A 27299-nucleotide genomic window follows, 5' to 3' on the forward strand; every position below is an offset into this window, starting at 1 on the left:
CATAGGTCATCCTCCATCCACTTCCCAACCTTCCTCTCCCATTCTTGGAATATCTATCTCACAACCCTAACACGTACCCATGAGGATCCACCACCACAGTGATCACCAGATCACAAAAAGGAAGGCCATGCCTCAAGAGCAACAAGGGGATGAGCCAAATGATAAAGATTTTCCCATTCCCCGCATAGTCATAGATCAGTCCTTCTTGCAGGCCTTTAAGGACCTCCACAACCAATCTTCCATGTCAGCCGACCCCTTCTCTTCCACATTCCAAACCATAGCTCGCACCTTTCTATGTGGGGGATCTACTCAAGGGAAATACCATGTCAGTGAACCTCTTTGATCGTCTCTGGATTAGCCTAAGTGTCCGACAATATCTCAGTACACTATTGGAGTAACTCAATGGTACGACCACCAATTTTAGTGGTGGGTAGTATGATTGGTTTTCCCTTCCCTTTGGTGTTGCCGGGTTGCATGGGTATTAGCCATACCAATCTATCCCTTACAGAGACTACCAGAGCCCCCGCCTCTCTGTGGAGATTCATGGTACCTCACTATCTGGGAAAATCGTCAATAGTGGCTTTGGGGTAAACCTCATTTTGGAATTCACACTCCATGCAGTAGGCCTCAAGGTGACAAGGCCAGCAAACTTCTATGTTCTGATAGTCGACCAATGGGAGGTGATCCTTATCGGCCTAGTATAAGGTGTCACTGTAGTAATCCAAGAGATACCATTTCTACTGGACTTTGTGGTAATCCGGCTACTTGCAGTCAGAGGGGCCTCCTCTTTACTCATTGGTCATCCATGGCTTAGGAGTACAAGTTGTTACCATATTATAGTAGTGATGTGTGTGAACACACTTAGGACCGCCGGGGCACTTTTTCCCTCACTAGGAGGTTTTTTCCCCCGTGCATTGTATATACGCCCATTATCTTCTAGGGCTTGTTATCTTTCATTTTTGGCACTCATAATACACTACTGTGTTGTGCTCAAGCCTCCTCATCTTCTTGAAGTTGTGTGTGCATTCCTGCAACCCTAATTCCAACAATTGGTATCAGAGCAGGCTTCCTCCTCCCGGGCAGCATCACCGGCACCTGCCGCTTCATCTCCTCCGATTGCGACGAGGTTTCACGAGCGACTGCAGGTTAGTATATGCCGTGGGAGAGCCCGTAGGGATCGGTCATTTCAGAATTTTGATCTGAGGTCATTTCGCCCTCCGTTTTTGCATTCCAAGTACTGCGCAGGCAAAATCGTCCTACTGTGCAGATTTTCTGTCAAGATTAAAATCTGCAGGACAGGTGCCCATTCGTCTGTTTTGGGCTGTGCTACATAGCACAGGTCGATTTTATACAGGTTTACCTCTTACAGACAGCATTTACATCTAGTAGTACAGTCATTGGCCATGGCTGACAACAATGATGTATTCCGCATGTTGGCTGCTGAGGATAAGTTGGATGGCACCAACTATCCATTGTGGGCATATATGATGCGACATGTATTGGTAGCAAAGGGGTTATGGAACATTGTGCAGGGTATTGATGCACGTCCTATTGTGGCTGGGAATGCTGCAAACACATCAGAAACAGGTACTGTTGATGATGGTGCAGGCACAAGTGCTGTAGCAGCTGTTCGAGAACCACCACTTTCAGCAGAGCAGATTCGTTGGGATGGTAGAGATGCGCAGGCTCATGCCTTGATTGCGCTGTCTGTCAAACGTACCATTATCCCACATATTCGCTCCTGCAGGACTTCTAAGGATGCTTGGGATGTACTTGCCACATTGTATCAGGCAAGAAATGAGGCTCGTGTTGCTTATCTCCGAAAACAGTTGGAGAGTGAGCATATGAACGAAGGTGATTCTATGGATAGCTTTTTGACAAAGATCAAGGATTTCAAAGAGCAGCTCATTTCTGCAGATGAAATCCTGTCAGACAGTTCACTTGTGCAGACTGTTTTGAATGGTCTACCAGATTCTTATCAGGGTTTTGCTTCCACTCTTCGCTTGATGATGAAAGGCAATCCCAATGCCTTATCATTTGAGGAGTTAGTTTCTGTTTTGCTGCAAGAAGACCAGTCAAGGCAAAACAGGAATATTATGCGTGTCGCAGATCAAGCTTTCGTTGCTAGTCAGAGAAGCGGGAAAGGTAAAGCTGGCTTTTCTTCTAGTAAGCAGAAATCTGCAAATGCTGCGCAACCAAAGAAGGAAGACAAAGATGAGAAGAAGGGTGACAAACAGAAGACATTTTGCAAGTACTGTAAGGGAAATGATCATGTCATCAAAGCGTGTCCTAAGCTGGCTGCGAAAGAGGCTAAGAAGAAAGAGGCTGGTATGGCTGTTGCAGATGCCTCTCCTTCTAACAATGAATCTGCTAATGTTGTGCTAGATACAGAATGGGCATTCAATGCGCAGTGCAGTTATGACCCATCTTTGCATGACACATGTATGTCTGCAGTAGATTCAGATGTATGGTACTTTGACAGTGGTGCCACTAAGCATATCACCTCGCAGCGCAGTTTATTCACTTTCCTTGAGTCTGCTCCCACAGGGAATACTGTCACTTGTGCCAATAACTCCTCTTATCCCGTTGAAGGAGTTGGACAGATTGTGCTGAATGTTGCAAATGGCAACACCTTTACACTTTTTGATGCATTGTATGTGCCAGGGATCAAAAAGAATCTGCTGTCAGTCTCCGCATTTGCCAAAACAGGTTTGGTTGTAAAATTTGTGGATGACAGATGTACTGTTCATGATCTCTCTTGTGGTGACATCATTGTAGCATCTGGTTCACTATGTCGAGGGCTGTATAAGCTCAATATGGATGGCAAATGTGTAGAGGATTCAGCATGTGCTATTATGGATACGCAGGCTATTTCAAATGCAAAACTGTGGCATGCACGTTTTGGTCATCTGAATTTTGCAAGTTTGCTGCGCCTGCAGAAATCTGAAATGGTGTCTTCTTTGCCTAAGCTTGAGGCACCAGTCAAGCATGTTTGTGAGGGCTGCATATTGGGTAAAATGCAGCGTACTTCCTTTCCCAAAGATGGATCAGTGAGAGCTGAACGCAGATTGCAGCTTGTTCACAGTGATGTTTGTGGTCCCATGCAAACTCCATCATTTGGAAACTACCTTTACTTCGTGACTTTCATTGATGATTTTACCAGGCATGCATGGGTATATCCTTTGAAGGCAAAGTCCGAAGTGTTTTTGTGCTTCAAACAGTTTTTGGTTATGGCTGAAAATGTGTCAGAAAGTAAGATGGGCACCCTCCGTTCAGATCGAGGGGGGGAGTATATGTCTTCAGAATTTAATGCATTTCTGGCTGAGCGTGGGATAAAACACCAATGTACAGTGCCGTATACACCACAGCAAAATGGTGTGGCTGAGAGAAAAAACAGGTCTCTCATGGAAATGGCAAGATGTATGGTTAAGAGTCAAAGTCTACCACATGGTTTTTGGCTTGAGGCTGTCATGTGTGCCACTTATGTACTAAACAGGTGTCCCACCAAAGCATTACAGGTTGTCACTCCATATGAGGCTTGGCATGGCCGCAAGCCATCTGTTGGCCATTTACGTGTTTTTGGTTGCCTGGCATATGCATTAGTGCCTGTGCAACATGGCAGAAAATTGGATGACAAAGCTGTCAAATGTATTTTTGTTGGATATAGTGCTGAGAGCAAAGGCTATCGTTTGTATCATCCACAGACAAAGCGCATTTTAGTTAGCCGTGATGTTGTATTTGTGGAAGATGCAGTTCAGCCCTTGGTTTCATGTACTAAGGAGACAGATATCAGCTCACGTGATGTCTATGATACATTGTTGCCTCTTTTCAGTGGTGCACAGTCAAGTGCAATACCTCATGAGGCAGTTTTTCAGCCTATGCAGGTTTTAAATGATGGCACAGATCAGCCTATATCTGATGCAGATGTGCATGATGCACTTGAGGATGAGAGACAAGAGATTGAGGGCTCTAGAAACATGCCTAGATGGCTGGTGCAGACTTTGCGTGACAGCAAGTTGGATGCCCCTTTGTCTAGTCGCACTCGTTCTGGCTCTCATGGTGCCTCTTATGCGTCAGATTGTTATGCATTGGCTGTTTCTAGTATGTGCGATGAAAGTGAGCCTGTTTCATTTGATGAGGCACAAAGTTCAGAAAATTGGATGGCTGCTATGCAAGCAGAATACGATGCTATTATGAAGAATAGTACATGGTCTTTATGTGACTTGCCCCCTGGCAAGAAGGCCATTGGCACTAAGTGGGTATACAAATTGAAGCGTAAGCCTGATGGCACAGTGGATCGCCATAAGGCTAGGCTTGTTGCAAAAGGTTATGCTCAAGAGAAGGGCATTGATTTTGATGAGACTTTTGCTCCCACATGTCGTATGACCACTGTTCGTAGCATCTGTGCATTAGCAGCTCATAATGGTTGGAATGTACATCAGCTGGACATAAAGACTGCGTTCTTAAATGGAGATTTGCATGAGGAGGTGTATGTATCGCAGCCTCGTGGTTTTGTTCAAAGAGGGCAGGAAAACAAAGTGTGCAGGTTAAAAAAGGCTTTATATGGTTTAAAGCAAGCTCCACGAGCTTGGTATGAAAAAATACATGCATATTTGACTGCACATGGGTTTCAGAATAGTCCAACAGAAAGCACTTTGTATGTTAAACGTGTGGATGGTGTACATCTAATCATTGCTCTCTATGTCGATGACATGCTGCTCACAGGACCAAATGAGAGTCAAGTTGCTGATTTTAAGGCTGATTTGAATGCCTCTTTTGAGATGTCAGATTTGGGGCATTTGCATCATTATTTGGGGATACAATTTAAGCAGTGTGATGGAGGTATTGCTTTGTGTCAGACAAAGTATATTGAAACATTGTTGCGGAGATTTGGCCTTGAAGACTGCAAGCCTATTGCTACTCCAATGGAGACAGGTTTGAAGTTGAGTCTTCATGATGCTGGAGATCACTTTGATGTCACACTCTATCAGACAGCTGTTGGTTGCCTCATTTATGTATGCATTACGAGGCCAGACATTCAGTTTGCAGTCTCACAGGTGAGCAGATTTATGCATAGCCCAGGCATTAAGCATTGGCAGGCAGTGAAGCGTATCTTTCGCTATTTGAGTGGTACTCGGCATCTTGGGATGTTTTATCCCAAGGGGGGATCATTGCCGCCAGATTTACATGTTTTTTCAGATTCTGACTGGGCTGGTTGTTATGACACACGCGTGTCCACGAGTGGTTTTTGCTTCATGCTTGGAAGCTCATGCATATCATGGTTGAGCAAGAAGCAGCCTACTGTGGCCACTTCTAGTTGTGAAGCTGAGTACAGGGCAGCTTTCACAGCTACGGTTGAGTGTGTGTGGCTCAGACGCCTTATGGCTGATTTGGGTGTTGGGCAGCCATCTGCCACCACCATCTTCACTGACAGTCAGAGCGCATTGGCAGTTGCGCGGAACCCAGTGTTCCATGCTCGTACGAAGCACATTGAGGTGCACTACCATTATGTCAGGGAGAGACTCTCTGCAGGAGAGATCAGTTTGGCTTATGTGCCAACACAGGATAACCTTGTAGACCTTTTCACAAAGGCTCTGCCTCGTGAGAAGTTCGAAGCTTTTCGCAAAGCTTTGGGCTTACTCCCTTTTGTGGATTCGTCCACATAGCTAGACACTTCCCTATACATGAGTGCTAGCTCTTGTTCACCGCATCACTCCAGGGGGGATTTGTTACCATATTATAGTAGTGATGTGTGTGAACACACTTAGGACCGCCGGGGCACTTTTTCCCTCACTAGGAGGTTTTTTCCCCCGTGCATTGTATATACGCCCATTATCTTCTAGGGCTTGTTATCTTTCATTTTTGGCACTCATAATACACTACTGTGTTGTGCTCAAGCCTCCTCATCTTCTTGAAGTTGTGTGTGCATTCCTGCAACCCTAATTCCAACACAAGTGTTCTACATGATTGGTCCGACGGATTGTGGATTGAAACAGGTTCCTCTCTATTGCATATGCTTGGTGATGAAAGAAAAGAATAAGATGCATGATGAGAACTTGAACATGTTATGCTAGGTAAAGGAGTAGCTAATTTTCTCTCCTGCATGTTTGCACACTAGCCATTTTGGCATTACTCTTGGAGGCTTGTATGGATGCCCTTTCCTCATCCATTATATCATTCACAATTGCTTCATCAATAGACTAGTTTGTGGGATGAAATTCAAGCTAATTTTTAGGCGGTATGGGCTGATTTGCATCATCTTGTTGAGCATTCATTTTCTCCACATATGCATTATACAAAGGTAAGAGCATATCAAAGATGTCCTATGAGCTTACATTTTGCTTTTTTTGCATAGAATTATGGGTTGAACTGAGTTTTCGACAAAGGCAACATCTCTAATTACCAAAACCCACCTTGTGGCCAAATGGTAGAGTCTATAACCTTTGCTTTCAAAGTTATATCCCACAAAAATGCATTTTATCACCTTATCATCCATCTTATTGCATTGTGTTGCTGCTCAGGTACAAGATCATAAGCAAGAAAACCAAAAACATATAAATAAGCCATTTCAAGCTTCATAAGGAGTAATTGTCTATAAAGCCTTGGTGGGACATCTATTTAACACATAAGTGGTACACATGACTGCCTCCAACCAAAAAACATGAAACAAATTCTAGCCTTTAACCATGCAACATGCCATCTCCATGAGAGATGGCATCTCCATGCAACATGCCATCTCCATGAGAGATCTACTCTTTCTCTTAGCCACAACATTTTACTGAGGTTTGTAAGGTACGATACAGTAATGTTTAATGTCTTATTCATCCATATATGCATGAAAATCCTTTGACATATACTCCCCTCCTCGATCTTTACGAAGGTTGCCAACTTTATATGTAAACACATTTTCAGCCATAGAAACAAAGTGTCTAAATCATGTCAAAACCTTTGACTTTTCCTGAAACCAAGGAGTGCTTGGGGTAGTCATCAAAAGTCACAAAGTAGAGATTTTCCCTAATTGATAGTGTCCTTATAGTACTATATAGATCATTATGTATAAGCTATAATTTTAGTTAGCCCTTACTAATCCATCTTTTGAGAATGATGCCCATTGCATCTCGCCTAAAATGCACCCCTTGCATACATGTTTGATAGGGACCTCAAGATTTGGAAACTTTGACACCATCTCTTAAGTTTCAAGGTGCAACAAACTGCCAAAAATCAAGTGACCTAAGCAGGCATACCATAGCTTTATGTCACTCATAACATGTGTGAAAGTAACTATACAAACATTATGTGCCAATCTCTCATACCTGGCCAACCTCTAAAGCCCATGGCTTAATGTATCAGATACCATAGTGATGTCTCCATCACTTTGGTCCCCATGAACTGTACACCTCATTAGCAAATGTGACCACTAGGCCTACCCTAGCCATGGAAGAGACTGATGGCAAGTTCTATTGGTGAGACATGGCATACCTCAATGCTAATAATAACATTCTAAAGGCCTTGGGCAACCAATATATGATGCATTATATAGGGCCACAATGGGTAGTTGGCCTTGTCAAGCTTATCCTCAACAAAAAGTATCCCAAATACATCAATGCTAGCCAACCTACAAATAAAAAGTCTTTGGCACAAAATGCAAATATCCTAATAACCTCTACAAGGATTGTCAATGCCCACTGAATGTAAATATACCAAAAACCTCTACAAGTATTGTCAATTCCCAATGTAAATGGTAATGAGTTCTACACTTGTCACATTAACAAATGTGACCACTAAGCCTACCCTAGCCATGGAAGAGACTGACATCAAGTTCTGCTAGTGAGACATGGTATACTCAAATGCCAATAACAACATTCCAAAGCTCTTTGGTAACTAATATCTGATGCATTATGTATGAAAACAATGGATATTTGGTCTTATTAAGCTTATCCTCAGTGGGGCAAAAAGCATCCCAAATACATCACTACCCGTCAACCTACAAATAACAAATATCTGACACAAAATGCAAATATCTCAACAACCTCTATAGCCTATGGCAGAAAATGGAGGAGGTGATGACAAGAGCAAGCAATGTAGGCGAGAGCTAAGAGAACCTACTCTTATAACAATTGTTAGAGTGGTGGAGACAAAGATAGCAACACACACACAAATGCAGCAAGCAAGTAGAGATAGAGGGAAGTACAACACTCAAAGTAGATTGGTGAGAATGAGTGAAGTAGAATTGAAGTGACATGATAAGGTCACTTACACTCTCCTCATAAGAGTGTATCTCAAGGGAAAAAACTCCTAAGGCAGGAAAAAGTGCCCAGCCCATTATTAGCCTATGTCCACACATCAATACCTTGTAAATGGCTACCTAGAGATGCATAAAAAACTAGGCACAAAAGAAGGAAAATGGCTACATAGATGCATAAAAAACTAGGCACGAAAGAAGGAAAATCCCAAGAAGATTAGGAAGGTAAGGAAGGACTCTACAACTATGATGCCCACTATAAAATAAGTCCCAGAGTAAAGGTGGGACTACCCATGTTTAAAATAGGAAAGAGTGATCCGGAGGTTATTAAATCCTAGATTAAAGGTGGAAATACCCATGTTCAAAAGTAGGAAAGATTGATCAAGAGGTTATTTAAATTGTGCGATGAACTTTATACGTTGGAGCATGAAGAGAAGGCAAACTTCTTTCCCTTATAATAAGAGACAGCACAAAAATGGTATTTCAAATATCCAGCCTCCAAACTATCATGATACTTGCAAGTAAAGGATGCTCTTTTGCAAAGAGTGTAGGGAGACGTACGAAGAAATTCCAAATAAACTAAGATGACTCAAGTAGAAGAGAGAAGATGTAAGGCAAAATCAAAATTGTTCTAAGTTGATATGGTTTTTCCTTAGAAACCAATGAATGGGCTAAATGATCCCAATAATTAAAAATATGGTGCATTAAGTGCATTAAATGTTCTTATGCATTAGGTGCATTAAATGTTCTTATGCATTAAGTGCATCATAATATTTCAAGAGTTGGAGTGTGCATTTCAACTACAAAGGCTGCAGGAAAGGAGCCTAGTAAAAGAGCTTCCCTAGAAGACTAAAGTAGGAAATGAGCTACCTAGCAAGACCACAATAGGAAAGGAGCTAATTAGCAAGATCAAAGTAGGAGCAAGACTATTTGGTAGGCCTAGAGCAGATAAAGAAAGATAAGGTAAAAATAACTTCAAAGAGAATTGGAGAGCGAAACAAACTATTCCAAGAATTGGAGATTTAAAGAAACTATTCCAGGAAATGGAGCAGAGAATATCCATAATAAGAGAAATGAGAGAGATGCAAATTGGTAATATGAAAGTAATCCACTCATCTTTTTTGCTGATATTTATTCTTTCAATACAAGAAGTCAAAATTTTCATTTGAACATGGGGGTGTTTGCTCTTCATGACTTAATCCGTATGCCAAGTAGAATTATGGGGTCCTCAGTGCATGTTTTATTTGATGATGAGTGAAGTTATGGGATCCCCAGTGCATGTTTATTTGATTGATGAGTGAAATTATGGGATCCCTAGTGCATGTTTTATTTGATGATAGTAGCACTCACAACTTTATTGATGCTTCTCTTATCCAGAGATAAAATATCCTAGTGGTGTCGAGTGACCATCACTATGTGGTCAGATTGGCTTAAGGCAGTGTGCAATGTTGGCAAAAGAAGGTTTCTTAAGTTAGACTTAAGATCTAGGACTATGAAGAAGACCTTTATTTTTTTCCTTTTGTGCCTTTTATGATTGTCTCACTATCCAGAAGCTCAGCATACTCCTCCTCCCCAATACCAACAGAGGCTCCACCCTTCTCATCAACAAGCATATTGAATATCACATCCTTAGTTACATTTGTCTCCACCCTTCTCATCAACAAGCATATTGAATATCACATCCTTAGTTACATTTGTCTCCATCTGTTTGACTGTAGTAAATGGATTGAATTTTGTCCTAAATGAAACCTTGTCTTCAATGCTTTACTATAGTTTTCTACTCTATCCTTCCTCATATGGATGACTGTGATGACCCAAGTGTATTACACATGTGCTAGTACCCTTATGGTCTCTAGGTAAGCAGTAATATATCACAGTCTGGCTGGTTACAATGTCTGCAAAAAAGGTTCCCGTACTCGTGGCACCAAACAATCTTGTGAGAAAACCCTTTTTAAATCTGCCCTTCCACTGTATTTCATTGTGATAACCGAGCCTAGAGTAATAAGGACAATCAATGTTCACACAACGCAAGTGGCCTGAGCATCTACTAAACCGAACTTGTCCCGAGAAACAATTACTTGAACATGTATTATATTCAACCCCACTAATGACAATGATACTTCTGTTCCATCCCATACATGGCTAACTTCTCCAAACATGGAGGTAGTTTAAACGCTACATACCCATCATAGACCCTAGGCAGCTCGTCCACTTGCTTAACTTCTTTAACACTATGCAAAGCTACATGTAAACTACTATTCAGAGGTAATGTTCTTATTAATTACAAAATACTATTTACATTACCTTTGTAGTTGTTCACCTTGTTGAGATTCTCAGGCTCCTCATTGTTTATCATAGCAGTCACTACAGCCACTTTGTAAAACTGGTGTGTTGCATTGCATCAAGACTAAACCCCTCTTTTCTATTTGAAAGCAACACCATCTTAAGCTTCACTTCTTCACCTCCCAGCATCAGAGGTTGCAAAGAAATATGCATTCCTTCTTTCCCAATCGAAATGAGTTTTCAGCTCTACCGAACCAATACAGACTAGTATGTTACTTGACATAAGCACTAGTTTTTGTCTCGGCGCTCTGGGCCGTAGGTGGTAATATGGTGTGACATTGGATTTGTACAAACAGGCCAACCAAGAATGAAGAAAAGGAGAAGAAGATCTTATAGAAATCAAAAAAGCATTTTTGAGGAAGCAGAGATAACCATTAACAAGTTGGTTGATAACGAGTCTTTAATTTAATATTTATATTACTAAAATTCAATGATAATAAACCTATCATTGTGATGATAATAATTGAATAAATATTGTATAACAACAAATAGAATTCAATTCCCAAGAGTAAAATTAAATTAATTATTTTTATATGTAAATATTAGATATGTATAAGAGTTTCATGGTATATAAAATATTATTACACGAGAAAAAAATAATCTTAATAGAATAATAGTATTTTTTATAAATGGTAACATATTTATATCTATGTCGAAATTTTTTCTTAAGCAAATCTTAAAGCATGACCCCGAAAATCGTACCCTTATAGTTATCAAGCTGTTAATAGCATTAAATGTACATACATTCCTTAATATTCTCTATCATAACACCAGATTCACACATAACTAAATAAAAAGAAACGTTCAAAAAATTTATGCATCTCAACTAACAAGTACAAATTTCAAAAAAATAACAACAAAAAAATTAAACTTATCAACTTTTTGTGTTTTTTCTTTTTAACTTATTGTCTCTTTACTTTTTAACTAGGGTTCTACACACAATTCTTCTTTCTTCTTAGCTAGAGATCTTTCTTCCTCCTTTTCTCATTTTCTTCTTCACCTGCTACTCGTGGAGATCTTATCTTGCAAGCATCGATGGCATGGAAGAAGCTAGTTTCCAGGTTTGTGTGCAATTCTTCTTCCTATTCTCTTTGTATTGAGGAAGGGCATGGCCTTCCAGATCTCCATAGCCTTCAAGCTCTCCATGGCCTTCAAGCTCTCCATAGCCTTCAAGCTCTCCATGGCCTTCAAGGTCTTGCGTTCTACCCACAAGGTGTTTTTTTTTTAATTTTTTGGCCTTGGAGAAAGTTGCCATGGAGTATGAGAGGGGTCGCTTGCCATGGAGTATGAGAGGGGTCGCTTGCCATGCTTGTGTAGTGTTTTTTTAATTTTTATGGAGAAATGAAGAAGTCACGCCCTGTTTCTTTTGCATTAGGGTTTTCAAAAAATTAAAAGAAATGCCCTGTGGGTAGGCCGCACTGGGCATTTTTTTAAAATTTCTGTATAGAATAAGGGCATGGAGAAATAGTTGCAATGAGCATTCAAAAAATAAAACAAAACGCACTGTGGACAGGCGCGGCCTATCCACAAGGCATTTTTTTAATTTGTTGAATGAGCACCTTATGGCATGGAGCAAAGGGCTTATGAGCATAGTTGCAATGGGCATTTAAAAATTAAAATAAAATGCCCTGTGGTGGGCAGGTTGCATTGGAGCGGCCAACGCGGCCTGCCCCACAGGGCATTTTTTTAATTTTTCGTATAGCATAAGGGCATGGACCAAAGTGGCTTATGAGGATAGTTGCATAGCTCGCTATATGGGCATTTAAAAAATTTTTAAAAAATGCCCTATGGACAGATTGCACCAAGGGCCTGCTCATAGGGCATTTTTTTAATGTTTGTATAGCATAAGGGCATGGAGCAAAGGGGCTTATAAGCATAGTTGCATAGCTCTATGGGCATTCAAAAAATAAAAAAATAGGGCATTTTAAAAAAAATTATAGATCTTAAGGGCATGGAGAAAAGGGGCTTATGAGGCATTTGACCATTATTGCTATGAAGAAGCCTCGATGCTCCATAGCCAAGCTCTTTTAGCCATAAAAATTAAAAAAACACCATGTGGGTAGGCTCTGCCGGTTTAACATGCCCACAGGGCATTTTTTTTAAATTTTTGTGGCTAAAAGAGGTTGTGTATGAAAGAGCTTAAGGCCATGTAGAGCTTGGGGCTAAGAAGAAATTTGTGGCTAAGAATATTATGGCTAAGGAGTGGTGGCATTGGAGCATAAGGGCTGTAGCCTTTTGTTTTTTTTTTTTTTGCCTATGGAGAAGGGGCCATGACGGCTTTCTTTTTTTGTGGCCATCAAGATGATAATATGGAGAGATTTCCATGTCCAATGGATCGTCTTGCCATGTTGGTATACTCCCAAGAGAAGAATCCCATGATTGCTTAAGAGGAGGTTTCCGTTTGTTTTTCTTAACTTGGTATATGGGACTGCATGCCATAGTTGATTTAGAAGTTGATGTTGTAAATTTGGTTTAATGTTTTGTCTTTTGTTTGTTGCAATAGTCCTACAAATAAGAGAAAAAGAAGGCGGACACAACAGAAAAGTATGTATGCACCTCTACCCAGTGGACATGGACCAAGTCAGTCGTGTGGAAAGTCTAATTGGAGAAGATGTTGGGGGTGAGGTGGAGGGTCAAGTGGTTGATGCAAATGCCACACAATGTCAACATGATGTAGACAATGAGCTCATGCCACATGAGGTAAATCTTGCATTGGTGCCTTACGTAGTTTATCTAGAGATTCCTAATGATGAGGGGCATGAAGCAAACTTGTACCTTGCCCAAGGGGAGGACATCATGAAAAAAACCAAGTTATTCAATTGCCCTATGAATGTCCTCCAATTCTGTTATGCAGGCTATTACCACATGCCAAAGTGAGGGGCGTTTGGGAAGATTTGTCGGGTTTGAAAGCGGCATTTGGGAAGGAGGGATATGTCCCTAAGAATTCATTGTGTCCTTATGGACTTGCTTCCGTGAGGAAGCCATGGTCACAGATGTGGCAATGTCTTCTTGGGATCCCCTATGGCAAGAGATTAATAGGGAATTCGACGATGAGCTCGCTCGATTGCCCTCTCAGTTCTCTCCAATCACATGTTTTATGTATGGAGGGAAACCACCGACTGGTGGCATGGATTGCAACAATCAATGAGAGGTTCTCAATCACAAAGGAGAAACACTACCGAGTCCTTTGCACGATCATTGATCCATGCAAGGTCAGCGGGATTACATTGCTCTCAAGTTTGCAACGCATGAACTTGTATCTTTTTTCCCTATAATTAGCATGAATTTGATATAAATAATTAATGGGAACTGACATGTTATGTTGTCTCACTCTCAATACACATGCCTTGGTTCCCACTACCTTGCGGGATGAGATTGTCAATTGTATAAATATATGTGCGGGCTGATCGTCGTACATGCATGCCTTTCCGGAAAGGGATAGATGGCTCATCATGGATATTGGGAAGAAGTACACCAAGGGTGCTGAGCCTTGGTATCCATTGACACGAAGATATTTAGCAAAGCTTGTTTACAATGTAAGTACTTTGCAATCATTGTTTGACTGTCCATGCTTCAGCTTCATGTGATTTTTTAACTACCTAATCAATGGCCATAGTGGCATAGGTTCAAATGACAACTTATTTGAACAAGAAGCTTGATCTAAAAAGGGCGACAATAAGCGAAGAAGAGTTACAAAAGTTGGAGGAGGAGGAGTTAGAGTCCCTTGCATTACGTCATGGTGATCGGATAGGCAAATAAGGCTATTATTTGGCTAGTGAGGTGTTTCGTTGTTTACGGTTTGTCAAAACTAACTCTCGTATTCATCAAACCATCCAAAATATTCTCAATATCATTGACCCTCGACTTGGGGATGCATGGCACGACAAAGTATTATCATTAAAATGGGATTGCAAGAGCTTTGTGACATTGGAGAAATTGAATCTCCTCGCAATATTTTAAGCCCTTGTGGAATCAAAGGTGTTATGGTTGTCTCTATTGGAGACAAGTAGGGCTACTAAAGTCAAGTACCACCTTGCCCATGGTGATCATTTGTATAGACAGTGAGTAATTTTGTCCTAAACTTGTTTCTCGTATGAATTGATCATTGTGGATAAAATGCTAATCTTTTGTTCTCGTTTAGTTGGATACGTAGGAAAGTCTTGCTCGAGAATATCTTGCATTTGGCAAGAGACATCTTGAGTGACTTCGTTGATATTCCGAGAGGCTTGGTGTTACCTGCAGATTTGACCTTGTCGGATTACTATGAGGAAATAAAATTGGAGAGGATAAAGGCCATGTTTCCTCTAGAAACACACATGGAGAAAAAGGAGAAGGGAGTAACCGACAAGGCTAGGAAGAACAAGCAATTAGTGCAGTTGGCCACTCAGAGATTGGTATTTAGGTAACTTCAATTCTCGGCTATTTAGACACTAGTCCTTCAATGTTTCAATACTGAACTATTGTGCATGCGATGTTATATGTGTGCTCTTTACTCTAGGAATTTTTCAACCTTGAAGCAAAGAGGATATATTACATTGATCCTTGTACGATGGCTAGGAAGTGGAGAGATGTTGCAGAGGAGGCTACTTGTATATACCCTCAAGAGATGGAAATTCTCGCAAAGTGAAAAATAGCAACTTATCCTTGGTGGCTTGACATGACAAAGGGACGCGTTTTAGCAAAGGAAAAGAACTTGTTTGAGGCCAAGGAGCAAAGAGGTGAGTGTGGATAATATATTATCGATCAGATTATATCGCTTTTATGCTTGTTATCTTGTGCACATGACCACGGTTTATTTTACAAGGCCACTGAGGCTTTCATATAATACTATTGTATGCCACGCAAAGCGTGAAGCCTTGAAAGGCTTATGGTTGTTGTCTTGGTTTTGAATTTTGAGTTTACAAGGGAGACTTTGTCCATTTTTTCCAGTGAAATGTGACTTGATTTGTAAACTTTCCTTACCTGTTTTTGGTTTAAGGCAAGCGTCCAGTAAATTGACCAATTTTACATGAGCCATGCAACGTGGATAACACGCAAGATGTGTGGGAAAAAGAGCCATCACAACCATTTGGTATGCATGTCTTGATTGCCTTTTCTTTGCATTTCAATCTATGCATTGTGTTGTAACAATCTTTAAGAATTCTATTCCTTTGCGTTATGTGTCTACCTTTTTTGTGTAGGTGGGCATGATAGGCCACAAGTCAAGAAATCCATGTCTTATTTTTATTGTCACGAGGAGGATATCATGGACCCCGATGTGCTACTTAGAGAACCCAACTGAATTGTAGTTTTTGGTGATTATGTGGAGATAGGACGTGATTTTGTTGCAAGATTGAAGAACACCGCCTACACTCAAGTCCATGAGCATATGCTTAGGTGCGCAAGTAAGGGCAGACAATATTTAAGGAAGGTTAAATTAGTGTCATGGGCAGAGTTCTTGGATTTCCCATTTGGTGGAGTCCTCTATGGATAGGTGCCACGTCCACAATGGGATGCGCACTCAAAGGATCATGTTTGCTATGGCATTTTACTAACAGCTTCTACTCTATCGGATCCTAGGAGCGCTACTTGTGATGGCCTCCATAGAAGGTAACAATCCTAGCCTCTTTACAAATGTATACCTTCTATTACTTTGCTTCTTAATGTCCCTTACATTGAATAGGAGACACTATTGGTTGGGTGGAGCTCTACTTTCGTGTCTCTGACTTGGAGATATCGAGAAGAGTTCTTATGATGCATCCCTCCCCATATGGCTATTATGAGACCTTGAGACTACGCGCTAAGGTAATTGCTTCGCCATGGGACACTTTTTTGCATTGTTAACTATGCATGATTGGAAAATGTTTACAATGTCTTCTTGTTTCCTTTGTAGTATTGTATCTCCATGATGTTCATTGCACGGAGCGTGGGATGGTTGCAGCTTCGTTTCGCCAACAAAGCGTGCCTTGCTTTGAGGCTTTGGACATGAAGCTCGAGGATTCCATACTCTTATCTCATCACTTGCCATCCAATGTGAGGGCCAAATCACCTATGGCGGAGCAGTTGCGTGGCATGATGGAGCGTAGTATGCCCTTCATAGCATGCTTCATGAAGATGCTTTCTCCACCAGATGGTATATGCTTGGATAAACACACATCACATCTTCTGTTTCTAAGGGATGAGCGAATCCTAACTAGAGAGTATTATGAACAGACACTCAACTAGAGGACACCACCACCCCAATAAATTCTCATCACGACCTCTAGACAATTCAAAAATGTACATCTCACTGCCCTAAGACCTGTGGACCCACATCCACTACCTAAAGGAGACCATAGAGAGACCACAAAGGTACCTTGGGCCGTACTCCACAAAACGCACAAACAGTCGACCACATAGCCCCATAACCTAAGGTTCTTGTCTACCTCTTCAACTCCAAGGTCTATACACAAAATTAACTTGTAACAATAACAACAGAGTACTCAAGCAAGGTTTGCTATCTCACTATAACACATTTGCACTCAAAAATCATAATTATTAGCAAAAGTTCTAGGGGATGCCCTTGCATCTCCTATTACAAATTAGCCACACATTATATTATTTTGGTCTCATAGGCCACTGTGCCATTTATCATACACTAATCTCTCAGTATGTAGAATTAACTGAGATTTGCACAGCTCACAAATAAGGCAAGTGGGCAAACTATCATGAGGGAAATGCCCTCATTGAGGATATCGCAAAACCAAACCAAAACCGGAAATGTTTTTTTGCCAAACAGCTTCGGTGCACATGCGAAGTGCCTAGCAAGAGAGATTATGTAAGACCTGCCAATTCGATCCTACCAGCAGTTCAGTACTAATTAGCCTAGGCAATCAATGCCTCTTATATTGTACCAACAACCATTAAAACTTCATCAAGAGGCACACAGAAAATGCATGTGCCCGTGCGCACACACACACACAGCTTGACGGATATTGGCAAAGCATGGACAATCCTCGAATGCTATTATAGAACATCAAAAACACCACAAGAGTTGATTTAGAAAGTCTCTCGTGCCCTGTGTAATTGATGTATGTGGTGGAAACTGTAGTGTAAGGTGCAAACCCCTCCTGAGAAAGGTGTTGGCATTTCCAGATGGAATTGGCACATCCTCAGTGATGGAAACTGTAGTGTAAGGTGTAAACCCCTCTTGATAAAGATGTTGGCGGCATTTATTGATGGAATTGGTACATCCTCATGACATTCCGGGCAGCATCAATTTGCTAAATTGAGTTGTCTACCTCTCAACAAATTGATGCATCTTAAAGCCTTGATAAAAAGAGCCCGCTAGTGGCTATACTTACGCCATTCCCTTCTAATGTTTTTCCCTAGCTTCTTCATTTTCCTCAATTCCATGGGGAAATGGAGACCTGTGTGGCCACTCCTTGTTTCATCCCCGCCCAAGGAAAGGCAGGAAAGAGGGCCAAGGATTAGGACCGAGAAGTAATGTGCCAGCAATTTCTAAATCAAAAGAATGAGCTGAATAAGTTAAATAATTACATCATGTGACAAATTGAATCTGAATTTTGCATATGTAATATGATATAAATAGCTGTGATTTCTACGGTCACTTCAGAAATCTCCATGGTCCACTGGCAGTGCCTATCCTGCAGAGAGACAAGCATTCTTCCATATGAATAAAAGAAAGATGGTCCACATCGACTTAACTTCACAAATCTTAGGCTGGATACACAACCTTCCCCATCCATGCCCTGGGTGGGGAGTCAAAAGGCAATATTGCCTGGATGGGCCCCCCCGTTGACAGGGGCAGGGGTTGATTGTGTATCCCGCCTTAGTACAGCATTTGGTCATGCTCAGATCTGCCAATAATGGATGGCACATACAGATGTGTAGATAGATTCACAATTTAAGAATGAAAAACAAAGAATGCTCATGTGACCTGAGAAATCCGGCAAACATTCGCAATGTCATTAGGATGGTGAGTCCAACCCATATACCCACAAAGCCCCATATTGGAGCAGCTGCAAGCATGAATGCTGAGGCTACAAATGCAACAAGGATCTGCAAACAATGGGGGCCCCATGAATCAGGACTCATTATTTGATTTACCCACCCTCCTTATGCAGTTGTTAACAAGGCACAAAACAGACCATCGACTGTGCTGCATAAGTGAAGTCCGAAGCTCCGAAATGAAGACCATCAAAAACGAATGCTATAGAATTTATTGGCTGTGTTGCTGCCACAAACTGCAACACGGGAGGCAAAAGGGTGTTACGGAATATTTTTAAGTCCCACTGCTCATCAACAATGTAATCCACTAAAACTAGAGGCATGGTAAGCTCACAGGAACTCCCAAAGCCAGAAACTCCAGAACCCGAGGATCACTTGTGAAAAGCTTGGAGAACGTGCTCAGACCAAGGCCAAGTATCAAAGACAGAATGAAACCAAAGGCAAAGCCCATCTGCAAAATAGTTTCACTGTAGCTAACCAGACATGCAAGCAATAAAGTGATATTGAGATGCAACCAAAAATGCCTGTGCAAGTGCAGGTGACTTCCATTTGAAGGAGTTAAAAGGATCACAAAAGCTCAACCTGTTCTCACCTGTAATGTCCTAAAAGCCGCATCTTTCACCAGGTCATAGTTACCTTTGGCTAAGGCACTAGCAATGATGGCCTACACACACGCACACGCATAAGTCATTCCGAGAAGGAAGGCAAAGTCCTCACAGCATTTGATAGCAGTATTAGGGCCATAAAAAAACATAACAAAGTACCTGACCAGCAAGAGCTATGGCATCTGAAAGAAGGGAGGCAGCGAGCCAGATTTGCATGCATATCTGGTGTGCCGCCATTGGAATTGCACCTTGCCTTGCAGCCTGTGATGTGGCCAGAGTCAAGCTTAGCATCACAGCAGTAGAACGGGCAAGTAAAAGACCACCTGCCCAAGAAACCCGCAAGACATCAGAAGCTACTAAATAATAAAAAACAAAACTTGTTGCGCCACCTATGGGACACTGTTTGGGAATCAAAATGTGAAATATCTGTGCAAAATAGCAAATAATTCAGCCACGGAAACTTTCACAGCTCTCACCATTTTTCAAAAAACGGCCAAACTGTAGATCGCCTGGTCTTGGTGGCAAAAGCACAACTTTCTTGCTCATCTTCAACAAAAGAATGAAGGCAATAATATACCTGTAACAATTTGAAAGCCATGGTGGTGAGTTCAACCTTTTCATTTTTTATGCTCAAAAGCAACTCATATATTTACACTGTCTACCTCTGCAAATGCTTGCTCAAAATGTAAGGATGTGCAACCAAGCTTGGCACGCATGTATCCAATAGAAAGTCTAGGAGAGAAGAAAGTAATTTTATTTTTTATTTTTTTTGCAGAAAAGAGACTTCTATTATTAAGTATGAATAGTCCATACAAAATCCCGGCTAGAAGCCGGAACAAAAAATCCTCATCTCAAAATGTATGGTGATCTCAAAATGTATGGTGATCTCCACCAATCTGGGGCACAATGGTGCCAAGAGAGTCCTGCGGGGGTCGATGAGAAAAAGACCCCATGATCCCACTCCCTCATGAAAACAGTTTGCGCAGATCTGGATGGTCCTTGTATATAAATGCATTGAGTGTCGTATATCTGAGTGCCCTCTATAGCGTATGTCCTTCTCTCCCTCCAAATGTGTCAAGCCGTGATTCTGGCAATGATCTCCCAAGTTGTATCAATCCTCTACAGAGGTTGGTGTATACAGTGTATGAGGAATATCCAGCAGCATGTAACGTTGGGCCACACCTCTGCATATAATTATGGTTGTCCCCAAATCCTTGCCCTCAAAAAAGATATGTGGACCAGATTGAGTGAGCCAAGCAATAGCATCCCAAGTGACATAGATGGTATCTCTCCTCAATCTGCTCATAAGCTGAGCTATAGAGTCCTCTGAACAGCTCTACTCACCCATATGCAATGTTGTACTATTTCAGAAGCTACCGGGCATCTGGGGCAAGAGGGGTCTGCAAAAAAAAAAAGAAGCCCTCCAGTGCTTAATGGGGAGGCCACCATCATGTATAATAACCTCGTGGGATCCAGATTCATAAGATTGATGGCACCCAACAGCGGCAAACCATTGGGCATCTCTTCATGCTTCCTCATAGATTTTTGGAAGCGGTGTTGGACAATTTATTGGCCTAGGAAGGTCACACTCTTCCTCTGGTAGTTAGCCACAAGCCATCGATTCCATCCCCCCCCCCCCCCGCGCGCGAGCGCGCGCGCCTTGTATGAGGTAGTTTCCCTCCAAGAGTGACCAGCCATGGAGGGAAACGCCCCTCCCCAATTTGTATTTTGCCTCCTTTGAGGGTTCTGAGAGCATGTACATCTAGCCCTCAGGCTGCCATTTTTTAACTAATAGAAGGATCTTCTTCCTGAAAAAAAAAAAGGAAGGCCATCGCCTGGACACTTACCCTGAGGTAATGCATGGAGTACTTGCCCTCACTAGAGAAGGAGGCATCAAGTGAAGTCATAGTCACATGGAACGCGAAATGGGGATGGGGAACGGGGACGGAAAAGATTGAGAATGGCCATTCCCTGTGACTATAGAGCGACATGGGACGGGAATGGGAATGGGAAGATGCTGCCATCCCCAACATTCTCGAGTCTGAAAATGCCCATTCCCTGTGACTATGAGTGAAGTACACATGTCCTCCGTGACCATCCGATGCAAGTTAGTCCAAACCTTCCACCGCGTTCTATCGCTCTAGGCAGGTATGGTTTGGCGTCTTTGAGGATGAACCATACTGTCCACTCTCTCGTAGCTAGCGCAATCGCGAACTCAACGCTCCAAACGGATTGCAATTTGGTGTCCGTTTGCTCACTTTATGAGCTAAAGACTCACCCATGGAAACCACCTCTTAGACCAAAAGTGTGCTTGCTTACGTCTCTTTATATGGGGCGGAGAGAAAGGGGGGCAAAAAGTAGAGTGCCCTTAAGTTGAGGCCGGTAAGTAGCTGACAATACAAGTCAGAGGCAAACCGCCTCACCATAGAAAGATCCGAGTGAAGTGTGCCCTGAGTATCCTACAACTATCTAACACTTTCTTTGCTATGAGATGGGGGGCCATGAGTAGCAAAGCAGTGTTTATTGCATCTGTTTGGAGGCAAGGCTATATCTCTAGTTGTCTGTGGGTACTTGATCTAGTAGGTGTGTGTGAAAGCCTAAAGGCTTCTAAGCCTAGATGTATTTGGTCTATGCATGTGTGTGTGAACCACCTCTTGGAGGGGTCACAATAATATCTAGATATTTGTGTGTGAGATGACATAAGCAATGATGTCAAGAAGAGAACCTTTTGTACTTATAAAAGGTACATGTACTTCATTGCAATTTATCTAATCAAATACATCATTGAGTCGTGTTAATTCTCACTCTTGTTCATTTTCTAGCTCTCTCTCTCTCTCTCTCTCTCTCTCTCTCTCTCTCTCTCTCTCTCTCATAGGAGAACTTGCATGCCACGAGTCTTACACGCGAGGAGAGAAGGCAAGAAGGCCTTCTATCGAGATGGTCGGGTCATCATTGATGGCCGGCCCATGGATTAGCGGTTTGGGGCCTATGGGACACAGACCAGGCCACTGACAGAGATACACATAGCAGTATGGAACTGTAATGGTTCACTATGGGTGCAGCCTGGACGACTGGAGCATGTTATGGTGGGGAGAGACATCATACTTCTGACAGAGACACATCAGAGCCCAGAGAGAGGGCTACCTCGAGTAGAGGGATTCCAGTGGGAGTCAGCATACAGGAGGACCACACGCCAGGGTACCTCGAGAGGGTCGGGGGGAGTAGCAGTCCTATTCAGACGAGAGCTACAGGGGAGACTGAGAGTGGTAGCACAGGATCCAGAGGCCAGATACATGTGGATCAGCTTACAGCTCTCACAGGACAGGGTTATATACATAGCTCTATGTTACTTTTCTCCATCAGGATCCTCTTATGTCATTACAGAGGACATGCCACAGGAGGAGGAGATAGGAGCCTCGCCATACACTTGTCTGTCAGAGGAGATTATGCATTATTCTACACTAGGGGAAGTATTTCTTACGGGCGACTTCAATGCCCACACACAGAGCAGACAGTGTGAGGTGTATGACTATGATGACATGGAGATCCTCCACCCTGTGGATCCAGAGGAGATAGGGGCTAGTCGGGCATCAGAGGACACTGGACCAGACAGAGGACATTATGGGGACCACTTACTAGAGTTGGGAGCCAGGCATCGTCTCGTTATTTATAACGGGATGCTACAGTGGCCGGGATCAGGAGGGCTGACATGCTTCCCACATGGGGGTCATACACGGACCGGAGGCACGGTGGTAGACTACATTATGGGGTCTTTGGAGGCATCACAGCTTGTCACCTCATTCTCCATTCCACCTCGTCCTATTGGGGCAGATCATACATACTTGGCATTTTCACTAGCCGGATCACCAGTATCACCAGCCCCCCACATACCGACGCCACACACTACCATCTACTTCACACATGACATGGCAGACATATACACTGGCAGAGTAGAGGATGGGCTCCTACTCATGGATCCCCTGGCATCTATGGATACCATTACAGCCCAGCTCGCATCACTCCTACACACGGCTGCATTACAGAGCTTCCCACATCGTGTACACTCAGGAGAGCCTGCGAGACCTGGGACTATGCCCCAGAACAGATGGTATGATGACGAGTGCAGAGCCCTATACTCACGACTCCGCATACAGAGAGCCTTGGGAGCCATCACAGAGCAGGAGTCGAGGAGAGAGATGAGGAGACTTACTCGCCGCAAAAGGCGGGCCTTCGCAGAGATACAGGAGCTAGAGATCTTTCATTTCTTCATGAGTAGAGATAGCCCTGTCTCATGGCGGCACTTCAGAGAGCCCCGGACCCCGACACCTATTGCAGACCCACAGACATGGCACACATATGCAGAGGGTCTATACCATGCCCCACAGCAGCCACCTATACCTCAGCCACAGGAGCCTCGACCTACCACAGCTAGCTTCTTTACCCACTCGATGGTACAGGAAGCTATCCGCCGCCTACAGCATGGACGGGCCGCCGACCATATGGGCCTGCAGGGTGAGCATCTCATATATGCAGTAGATTCTTTAGCTCCTTTTCTTGCACACCTGTTTAACAGGGCACTAGCAGAGGGTTTGCCTGCGGAGTGGACGATGCACACCATTGTGCCGATTCACAAAACAGGGGATATGCTCGATCCGAGCAACTACAGGACGGTTATGGTTGGCCACGTGCTGGCCAAACTCTATGGTGCAGTGCTGGAGCAGGAGCTTAGCTTATATGCTGAGCGAGCAGGTTTACGCTCATCAGGGCAGGCAGGCTTCAGGAGAGCTTTCTCTACCACTGACCATGTATTCACTTTGAGATGTATGATTGATCAGGCCAGAGTGAGGAAGAGAAAGCTCTATTGCTGCTTTGTGGATTTCCGCAAGGCATTTGACACAGTACCACGAGAGAGGCTCTTTCAGCGCCTGCAGTCTCTTGGCATACCAGCAGATATGACATGGGGCATCTATGCATTATATGAGCAGGTTTTTGGGCGAGTCAGATGTCCAGGAGGTATGTCCGAGACTATTGCTAGCACCATTGGTGTGAAGCAAGGATGCCCACTTTCCCCCACGCTATTTGGGTTATACATTGATGAGGTGGCTGACTTCATTACACGGGGAGGCGGAGATGGAGTTGATTTAGCAGGTACCTCAGTACATATTATGCTCTATGCTGATGATATTGTATTAGTGTCTGAGTCCCCCGGTGGTCTACAACAGCATCTACATGCACTCCATGATTTCTGCACACAGAGGGGTCTTACTGTGAACCTTGGGAAAACCAAGGTTATGGTCTTTCATACATCAAGACAGGGCAGGAGTCAGCTGACATTCACTCTCGCAGGATGCCAGGTGGAGGTGGTGACATCATACGTGTACCTAGGGGTTACCTTCTCTGCAGCAGCCACACGCTTTACCATGGGTTCCGCAGCCAGAGCTAGATTGACACGGGGATATGCAGCATTGGCTATGCTAGAGAGACAGTGCCACCAGGCGCATTTTCAGGAGCCCCGGACGAAGGGGTGGCTATTTGACACATTAGTCACACCGGCATTGATGTATGGAGCAGCAGTATGGGCGCCAGGCCTTGCTACCCATTGGTGGACACAGATAGAGAGACCACAGGCACTCATGATGGCACGCATGATACGCAGCAAACCGTCAGTACCTCATGACATTATCCGAGCAGAGTTTGTTGCGCCTCCTATGATGGTAGAGGCCATATTTCAGACTATATGCCTGCTAGACAGATTCAGAGAGATGCCACAGGACAGATTATCATACAGAGCTTTTCAGGCATCTAGACAGTTGGCTGAGGCAGGAGACAGAGGATCATGGTATGCACAGGTCACACATTGGTTCTCACAGCATGGCCTAGACATGGATCATCTACCACCATTCCAGTATGACAGGGATGCACCACATATCCGTCTCTCTCATAGTGAGAGGAACAGAGTATTGAGACAGGATCTATGGCAGCTCTATACACGAGAGACATGGATATCGCCTACACAGCCTCTTCCACCGAAGATGCTATACTACAGAGATCACTTCATGAGTATCACTGATGATGGATTTATAGAGAGGCCTAGATACATGGAGGGCTTTTTACCACACGGCTCCCGAGTGGCTATTGGTCAGCTCAGAGTTTCATCACACCGATTGGAGATTGAGACTGGCAGAGCAGCACGGATCCCCCGAGAGGAGAGGGTATGCAGATTGTGCAGAGAGGAGGTGGAGAGTGAGGAGCATTATGTATGCAGATGCAGAGCATATACAGCCATCAGAGAGAGATATCCCATTTTATTCAGAGAGCCACATTCCCTACGCCAGATCTTTGAGGCAGCTGACCAGCGCATACTGGGGAGATACATTCTAGACATACAGCGCCACAGAGAGACATTATTACAGGCTCAGACAGCTCCAGAGGGGGGGCGACAGACACAGATTACTACATTTTTTCAGAGATCCATACCCCTCCCAGCCCCTACACGGCAGGGAATTACTCTCCAGAGAGCAGAGACACTTAGAGCCCGCAGGAGACAGAGGACACCTGGCTTTCGGACACCACGCCTATACCAGAGAGAGATGACAGAGATTAGAGCTCAGTTTCACAGAGAGGGTGAGGAGCGACTGGCTCGCTTCAGAGCACACCCAGGCATGTTCTTCAGGGAGCTGTGGACACCCCCTTCACTGATGTATACCATTTTATACCCCCAGTATGGTACAGGATGGAGCTAGCTAGGTTGCATATCATGATTGTATACTCCATGCATATAGCTTTGCATTCTCCTAGTAATAGAGCTCCATCCCCTACACATCCAGATTCAGCTTTTTTATTCAGTACTTTTTCATTTTGTTGGGATGACAGAGGATACCCCATACATGTACTCCGATTTGTCTCATAGGCCGAGTTCGGTCTTTTGGAAGACGTTAATAAAATCTTTCTTTCTTTCTTTCTTTCTCTCTCTCAGTGTCGATTGCTCTAACACAGTAGCGCGATGACTTTTCCCTTTGTGCTTGGGCCTTCATTGGTATCAGAGCAGGTCACCATCTTCTATGCACGCATTCCACTGCAGCTTTGCCGACTTTGTCCCTACTGCCTGCCAATGGTTTCTGTTATCATCAACACTGCTGCCGGCGTTTTTGTCCATCGTTCATTGTCTTCTCCTCTGGTTACGCACATCTGAGCTGTTGTATACGCACCTGCTCTTGCTACTGACTGCCCACCTGACTGCGTCAGTTCTAATCCATGTTTGGGCCTTCATTGGTCTTACTGCCCGCCAATGGTTGCCGTTATCATCAACACTTTATCAACCCTGCTGCTCGCATTTTTGTCCATCGACCATTGTCTTCTCCTCTGGTTACCCACATCTGAGATGTTGTATACGCACCTGCTCTTGCTACTGGCTGCGTCAGTTCTACCCACAGCTCCAATCTTGGTTACCACGATGACGGCTGCAACAGCTCCCTGTAGGCCTTTATAATCGCCTCTGTAGCGTTCATCTCCAGCAGCCTCAGGCACCCGCAACAACATGGTTTCCTTCCAAGCTGTGCTTCGGCTCTCTAAAGCACATCCAGCCGAAACCTTCACTGTTGGTCCTCTTGTCCCCCTCACGGTGCCACCGTCAGCAACTGCCACCGCTTCTCTATTCAGTTACCCGGAGTCCACGCACTCTTCTGCACTGCAATCCAAGCAGCCTGTCTCCCTGGCACAGTTGCTCACACCCGACTCCTTCCAGATGCCACCGGCTCCTTGACATTCTCTCTGCACGGTGCACCTGAGTAAGGGTAAAAATTTATGAGGTTTTATTCACAGCAAACACTCCATATGAATCTGTTCACATGGCTGTACCTTGGGTCTCCAATTGGGGCTTATTCACATGCATATCAGTGCATTACCATCATGGTTTTTACCATAAATGTCTTCGTCAACTAGAGCATGATGGGATCTTCACATCAACAAATTCTTTTTCAACTACAACTTCATCTTGTGCACTGGGCCTCAAGACACAAAACCCTGGAAAAGACGTCAAAAGGTTCCCTGCCATTGTGATCAAGAGGGGATTATTTCTCCAAATCTTTTTCTAGTTTCTAAGTGTGTGTGTGGGGTACTCT

The 27299-nt window shown here is 43.4% G+C and overlaps 1 protein-coding gene across 3 annotated transcripts in view; it reads right to left on the reverse strand.

Annotated features, from left to right (window-relative positions):
* Positions 1 to 17748: 17748 nt before the first annotated feature.
* The window catches only part of LOC147640992 (protein DETOXIFICATION 43-like), a 47584-nt gene continuing 38033 nt past the window's right edge, over positions 17749 to 27299 (reverse strand). For all 3 annotated transcript variants that reach the window (XM_086817026.1, XM_086817042.1, XM_086817034.1), the window contains 7 exons: positions 19656 to 19756; positions 19339 to 19502; positions 19167 to 19238; positions 18909 to 19025; positions 18715 to 18810; positions 18504 to 18625; positions 17749 to 18210 (listed from right to left, as the gene is read on the reverse strand). In XM_086817026.1, coding sequence (XP_086673152.1) covers positions 18171 to 18210; positions 18504 to 18625; positions 18715 to 18810; positions 18909 to 19025; positions 19167 to 19238; positions 19339 to 19502; positions 19656 to 19756 — 712 coding nt within the window. In that variant the 3' untranslated portion in view covers positions 17749 to 18170. The remainder of the gene's footprint in view (positions 18211 to 18503; positions 18626 to 18714; positions 18811 to 18908; positions 19026 to 19166; positions 19239 to 19338; positions 19503 to 19655; positions 19757 to 27299) is intronic.

This window comes from Cibotium barometz, chromosome 2, assembly GCF_041138505.1.
Source record: "Cibotium barometz isolate CiBa-2024 chromosome 2, ASM4113850v1, whole genome shotgun sequence".
Lineage (NCBI taxonomy): Eukaryota > Viridiplantae > Streptophyta > Polypodiopsida > Cyatheales > Cibotiaceae > Cibotium > Cibotium barometz.